Source organism: Chiroxiphia lanceolata, chromosome 9, assembly GCF_009829145.1.
Source record: "Chiroxiphia lanceolata isolate bChiLan1 chromosome 9, bChiLan1.pri, whole genome shotgun sequence".
Classification (NCBI taxonomy): domain Eukaryota; kingdom Metazoa; phylum Chordata; class Aves; order Passeriformes; family Pipridae; genus Chiroxiphia; species Chiroxiphia lanceolata.
Genome location: NC_045645.1, coordinates 5,349,348 through 5,356,230, shown reverse-complemented (window position 1 = coordinate 5,356,230; position 6,883 = coordinate 5,349,348). Strand labels below are relative to the sequence as shown.

Sequence of the window (6,883 nt, the reverse complement as noted above, 5' to 3'; positions counted from 1 at the left end):
GGCTGCTCTGAGCAAGCAGCGGCTGTTGCAGAGGGAGGGTGGGTGTAGTGCTGGTGGTGGCCCCCACCACTGCCCATCTGTTGTGCAAACACTGGGCTGCTTGTTTCCAAGCACCTGAGCAGAGGAGGAGCCGCAGGCAAGGAGGGCAGGCAGCCTGAGGGCAGGGCTGTGCTGCCTGCAAGGACCTGGAAGGAAATGTGGGGGGGACTCAAGGCAGCTCCCACCCCTGTACCCCCCCAAACAGAGGGTATTTATCAAAGGCAGCACCAAGATCAACTTCAGAAAATAACTTTTTTAATCCAAGATGAAAAATTTATTTGCATTTCTTTACAGCATGGAGAGGGGCTCACCCATGAGATGACAGAAGGCACACAGGGGGCAGGCCCGGCACCTGTAGGGCCAGGGACCACCAGGGCTGTCTTCATGCCAGGGCAGAGGCAGAGACCAGCCAGCCCCTCTTTCAGGGGACAACACAGCAACAGAGTCAGTGCTGGCAGAAAATGGGTGCAGGAGTAGATACATCCCCCTGTGAGGTGTAGTTACCACCCAGAGGGTGGTAGTAACCTCAATTAGAGGGAAGCAGGGAGGCAGGCCAGCTCCCTGCCCTGCCAGCTCCCAGTTAGGTGCACACTGGGGACAGCACATGGGAGAGGTACAGCACCCACCTGCAAGAGTCTATCAAGGCATTGCTGTGCCACTGCCAGATCAGCAGCCCTGAACAGCCCTGGTGCTGCTTTATCTCCTGCTGACATCAGCTAAACAGACGGAACAGCTTCTTCCACCCCACCCCCCCCCTTCAAAAACCACCCCAAATCACTATGTACAGACTCAGTGTGCCATATCAGTACAAAAATATACACGAAGTCTACAGATCCCAGCTCAGTAGATCAAAGTACAGCTATAAATCACAGTGCCTAGGACAGCATCAGACCCAGGGAGGGATGGGGTCCCCTCCAGGAGTATGGCACCAGCATGGGCGGGGGGCACATCATCTTCCCGCCTCGTGGGATCATTTCTCATCCAGCCGACAGTACAGGTACATGGAAACTGCCATGGCCGCAATCTGGGGGTGGCAAGATGCAAGTCAGCCCTTCTAAATGTGCATCTTCCCTCCCCCTTCCCAACATGGGTTTGAGTCACAGCCCACCGTCCCCAGCGCACCAAGGAGGAACAGCTGGATGTGCCCAGGGAAGAGGGCTCAGGGGCCTGGAGCAGATGGTGCTCCATGGGACTGCCCCAGCCCCCTTGGCCATCGAGGCTGGTCCCAGCCCCACCACTCACCTCCAGGTACAAGGAAGAGGGAGCACAGCAGTGCTCAGGCACTCACCTCCAAGGCACCGATGCCGGCTGCCACGCCACCCGCCACTCCCGCATTAGTCCTGATTTCTTCCAGGATCTGGTCGAAACAACCCTACAGGAGGCAACCACACAGGTGAGGATGACCAAGAGGGGGCAATGCCCCAAACTGCCAGGGCACAGCATCCCCAGAAAGGGAGGTACTCTTCTCCCACCCAGAGAACACAGCCTTGTGGAAGATCTGGGGGCTCCAGGGGGCAAACTCAGCCACTTCTCAGCGGACATATTAGGACAAAGGGTGAGCAGAAGGGAAAGCAGGGAAAGCACCCAAAAAGGCAGAGTTCTGCATGCTGGGTTCATGCCCAGCATCAGGCATCCCACTCTGCTCCCTTTAGGACCAGAGCAACAAGGTAATAGCTTTGCTGGTCTCTATCAGGGACAAGCCAGGGCCACCACAGCATCCCCCAGGAGTTAAAGCCCATGGGACCGCCACGTCCAGAGCTGGTCCTGGAGCTACAGGACACATCTCCATCCCTATGCCCAGGCACATCCCAAAACAGGCTCTGCCAGAGGGCAAGAGCCACCAGCGTGTCCGTACCGTGACATTTCTTTGTGCAGCCAGTGTGGCGTTGCAGGACCCAGGCGAGCCACAACACTGGGGAGGGTAGAATCCATTTTTCTCATAATAGAAGGAGTTACTGAAGTCTGTGTAGTTATTCAGACCACAGCAATGGACCTAAGAGGGGGAGAGAGAGGAAGGGATGGGGAGAGCATCCTTCATGTCTCCCTCCAGGCCCCGATGCAATCTGGACCCCACTGCGTCACGAAGGGTGTCACCCATCTCAACCCAGCTCTGGCAGGGTGCTCAACAGTCATCTCAAGACCTGGATTTCACCCTACATAAACCCTACACCATCACATACATCTCACCCCAGGCATGGGACCACTAGATCTCAAGTAGGTAGCTCCCAGGCACCAGGGAAGCTGACGAGGTGGGGACAGCTCAGCACATCCAGGATTGTGACGGCGTTCCCATTCCCATCCCACTGGCCCACCCAGGTGTGCACCACCAAGCTTGTGTTGGGAGGATTCTGACCCACAGGTGAGGGTCCCGGGGCTCAGCACACCTCTGTCATGGTGGTATTCCAGATCTGCGTGAAAGTCGGATCCTTCCCGTACTGTTCCTTCAGGACGGGGGTCACCACAGCCGTTAGCAGCGACTCTGCCTGGAAGAAGAGGCAGAAAAACACCGTCAGAGAAGGTCCTGGGGAGCACCACAGAGCCAAGCACCCCCATACTGGTCTCAGCCTATGGGGAGGAGACCAGCAAGACCCAGCATGGCCAGAAGTACGTCACACCACATCCCTTTGACCCACAGGGAGCTTGGCCCCTTCCCACTAACCAGTGCCTTATGGCACCAAGGTCACTTACGACCAGTGAGTCATCTGATAAGCAGTGTTAAGTGAGGGAGCCAGGAATGATGTTTGACCCACGGTTCACTTCTCTAGTGCCTAATGAGGCAGGCACCTTTCTCTCCAGGTGGTTTCTCAGCTGCCTAATAAAGGGTTGAGTTTGCTCAACATAAGGCATTAGCGACTTCCTCTCCCATATAGCTCCTACTCTCAGAGATGGAGAGGAGTCAAGCCTAAGCTGGTAATGGACTGAGGAGCTTGAGAGAAAAAAAGTGGGCAAAACTTATCCTAAAAAAAAAAATGAGGTTTATGGTACAACAGGAGTCCCTGTTCCCACCACCCTCAGCCCAGCCAGGCTACCCCAGCCTGCCCCTGTAGTGCGTGTCAGCAGTGACCAACATCCCTTCCTCCTGCAGCAGCGCCCACCCCTCAGCTTCCCCATCCATGGGCAGCACTGCCAGCCCATATCTCCTGTTTTCCCAAGGGGTAGGACATGCCCCAGATCAGCCCAACCCGAGACTCAGGTGTGCCACTCACAAGAGTTGTGTAGACCAGAGCCACCACAGCAACAGCAACTTCAGCGATGAAGATGATGAGCACCACTGAGAAGAACTAGGATACAGCAAGGAGAGGGAGGTCAAACTGACAGCCAGAATTCCTCAAGGGCCCCAGGAACCCATCTCTTTCCCCAGGGCCACAGGATCTTGGGGCTTAAGCCCTCCTGCCTCATTGCCTTCAGCTTTGCTCCAAGGCAGAAGCAGCACAACCTTGGGGTTCTCCAGCCCTCCCTCTGCATGGGACTGAGCTCTCTGGACACATTCCTGCTCAGGACTGACTACTGCTCAGCACCACCTCCTACCTCCTCTCACTCTTTCCCCAGGCAGACTTTGAGTCCAGCACTGCCTTTCCAAAATCCACCCAGACTGCCACACATGGAAACATCCACAGAGCACATATCCACAGCAAAATCTGTCCATCAGATCTCCCCCACCACAGACCCAGCTCAACTGAGGCTAAACAAGAAGGTAAGTCAGGTCCATACCATCATCAGGAGACACTTGCTCTCCTTCTGGGCACCGTAGCACCCGAGGAAGCCGATGATCAGGAGGATGGCACCAATGACGATGAGAACATAGCTCACATTCACAATCTGCAGGACGCTAGAGGAGAGCGCCCCAAATATATCCACAAATGACTGTCCATCCACTTTGACCCAGATGCCAACTCCTAGGAGGGTCCCGCCACTGAGCTGGGAGGAGAAAGGCAATGTCAACTTCCAGGTAGGCAAGAGATCTGCTGTTTGGGGAAGGTCCTGGCACAGGTATTTCTTCCCTCTGCCATTTTTCACCATACCAGAGCAAGACTTCCTGGTACTGCGGGCACACTGGGGGTGGCCAGATGTAACACACCCCTCCACCAGCACAGCCTCTGTGTGGTGTCACAGCTGCCCCTTTCCCCACCCCGAGCGGTTTCAGTGCTGGCAGTGGGGCAGAACGCCCCATGCAGGGCAGCCAAGCCAGCAATGCCACCAGCCCATAGCACATGACCCCAGAGGGGCCCATGTGGCCAGTGCAGACACTGGCCACCACCACCACCCTGACACAAGCTCCTCCATCCAGGGCAGCTGCCCACCCACCTAGAGGAGCAGCTGAGCAGCCCCCCCACCCCAGATACTCACAGACTCCTGGGCAAAGGTCAGCTCCTGGCTGCCTCCCGTCTGTCCCAGCCCTGACCTCTGCCCGTTTGACCTTCCCCACCACTCCCAAATCCTAGCAGGAACTTTAAGGAGGCAGTGTTTCACCAGGGCAAGCCTGGAGGCTCTGCACCCCCTTTCCCAAGGCTGTATCCTACCACACCCCCTTCCAGGTGGCTCCATTGCTCCTGCAGAGCCAGGGCTCACTCGGGAGCTCCGCTACACTCTGCCCTGGGTGGGAGCAGTGTGTGTGCTCTGGAAGTACCCAATGTCCGAGAACCCCAACACCTCAGACCACAGTCACACACATGGGCTGCTCCTCCACAGATATGGGGCCCCCCAGGCAGGGACCCGGCAAACCCCCCTGTTCTGAGGCACAGAGCTTCAGCACAGAGAGGGACACAGGCAGCTGATGCAACAGCCACTGTCCCCAGAGCCCAGCACAGCCCTTATTGGAGTAAAACCTGCCCAAGCTCAGGGCTTTATCCCTCAGTTTGGGGCCAGAGACCAGACCTCACACCCCAGTGGGGTCCCATGGGCACAAGTCCCACCTACAGCCACCTCTCCACACCCTCTCTTCCATCGCCCACGGAAAGGAACATGGAGGGGCAGGAGAGACAAGCCAGACGGGCTGAACCCACCCCACACCCGGCTCAGGGCATCCCCTGGACCCGCTCCCGCAGACCCCAGCCCCCGGGATTCACTTACAAAGATGGCCAGGTTGAAGAGGATCATCATAACCTTGATAAAGGTAAAGCACCCCATCTTTGCACCTAAGGAGAGTAGAGAAGTTACCGAGGGAAGCCCCCACGCTGGCACCGCCGGTGCCCTCCCGCGAACGGGGCCCAGTTCCCCTCCAGGGGAGCCCGGGGGGAGTCCCCCCGGGCAGGGAGGGACGGAGCTCGACCTACCTGAACGGAAAGCAGATCCCAGCAGCACCACCACCTTACCTTACCCTACCTGCCCCAACCCTCTCTACCACCGTCCCCCTCCCGCCGCTGCCCTTTAAACGGGCTCGGCCCCGGGGCCGCCCCCGCCCCGTCCGGCCCCGCCGGGGCCACCCCCTGCGGGTGTCCCGGGGATCCCGGTGCCTTGCTGCCCTCTGCAGGGATCGGGCAGCCCGGACGGCTGCTGCCCGCGCCCATCGCCGCGGCCTGGGGGATTTGGTGTCCCCGTCCCGCTGCTGCCGGGAGCTGACAACCCCCGGGGGTCGCACACCCTGCGACCCGGCTTAGTCCCAGCCCGACAGAGCCCCGCGGAGCAGGAGGCTGAGACCCCTGCTATGGGAACTTTAGCTGGAAACGATATCAGCCCCGGGGGTCTTCACCCCACGGCGGATGCTGCAGCTGTGGGGGTACCACCCGCTGCCCTACTCCGCAGGCGGTCTGCAGCTGTGCTTGGGATTTTCCAGCTGTGGACGGCTCCAGCAGTGACAGCCCCTCGGGTCACAGCCCCCCCTCTGCCACCCGTGGCTGAGCCATCCCATCTGGCCAGGATGATTCTGTGGGTGCGCTGCTGGTCCCCCCCTTCCCGGGACCACCCAGGCAAGGATCTCTCCAAACCCCAAACCTCCAACACCCTGGGCGAAAAGAGAAGCAGGCAAAGGAGGGCACAGGGGGGAGCAGCTGCACAAGCCGGTTTACAAAAAGGAAAAGCCGAAGCTGGACGGGCCGTCCCCGACTGCTGCGCTGGGAGGTGGATTTTTGCCGGCAGGGACACAGCGGGGTGGTGGCAGAAAAGGACAGTGACAGCCATAACAGATGCCAGCGCTGGAGCAGGTCAGCAGAGACCTGCCATAGCCTAAGGGCTGCCAAAAGTGATTTTCTTTGGAAAGACACTTTGAAACAGGGCTGGATTCCCACAGAAGAGGGCTACAAGAGAGACACACAGCACACAGGAGGGAAGCTGACCCCCAGGCCTGCCCCTGGCGGTGGTCCTTGCTGGGCCAGAGCACCTTTGGGGCAGGAGCTTGTGCTGGTCCCCTCCCCAGCACCCACAGTGCATCCCTTCAGCTTGTCATCAGATCAAGGAGCGATGCAGGAGGCAGGGGAGAGAGATCTCATCCTGCAAGAGCAGGCAGGAAACCAGTCTCTGTGTGCTCGGCAGAGAGCCCACGCCCAGCTCCCCCAAAACCCCACAGCACATTCCCTGCCTGGCCATAATGACACATTTCAGTAGGATGAAGTCAGCCCCACTGGGCTCCTGCCAAATCCTGGTGGTATTTGGGGGAAGCTTCTGACCCTCCCAGGCACCCTGAGTATTAAGGCAACCCGTGCTGCAGCTGGGGGCTTTAGCCCTCTCCCCCTCACTGCCTGCAGCCTCAGCCCTTCCCTGAAGCAGCTGCTATGAAGGGTGAGGGATCCCTCTCCCAAAGGGGACTGCTGCTCCTAAATTCAAGTGAAGACCATCATATTGCCCCTCTCCCAAAAGTTGCCCCATCTCAGCCTGACCCTATTTGCTGCACAGAAACTCCCCACTCCAA

General features: G+C 58.6%; 1 protein-coding gene across 1 annotated transcript; it reads right to left on the bottom strand.

Annotated features, from left to right (window-relative positions):
• Window positions 1-290: 290 nt before the first annotated feature.
• TSPAN1 (tetraspanin 1) lies at window positions 291-5,434 on the bottom strand. Its single transcript, XM_032697105.1, has 8 exons — window positions 5,313-5,434; window positions 5,110-5,174; window positions 3,751-3,957; window positions 3,246-3,320; window positions 2,424-2,522; window positions 1,895-2,032; window positions 1,328-1,411; window positions 291-1,063 (listed from the first exon to the last, which is right to left on the bottom strand). The coding sequence occupies exons 2-8, from the start codon at window positions 5,164-5,166 to the stop codon at window positions 1,010-1,012; spliced, it is 714 nt and encodes a 237-aa protein (XP_032552996.1). The 5' UTR covers window positions 5,167-5,174; window positions 5,313-5,434; the 3' UTR covers window positions 291-1,009.
• Between the last annotated feature and the right edge of the window lie 1,449 nt (window positions 5,435-6,883).

Coding starts and splice junctions, on each gene's coding strand:
- TSPAN1 (XM_032697105.1), bottom strand. CDS start 5,166: ATGGGGTGCTTTACCTTTATCAAGGTTATGATGATCCTCTTCAACCTG. Junction 3,321..3,750: donor GCAAGTGTCTCCTGATGATG/GTATGGACCTGA, acceptor GCTGTATCCTAG/TTCTTCTCAGTGGTGCTCAT. Junction 1,412..1,894: donor CTGCACAAAGAAATGTCACG/GTACGGACACGC, acceptor TGCCTCCTGTAG/GGTTGTTTCGACCAGATCCT.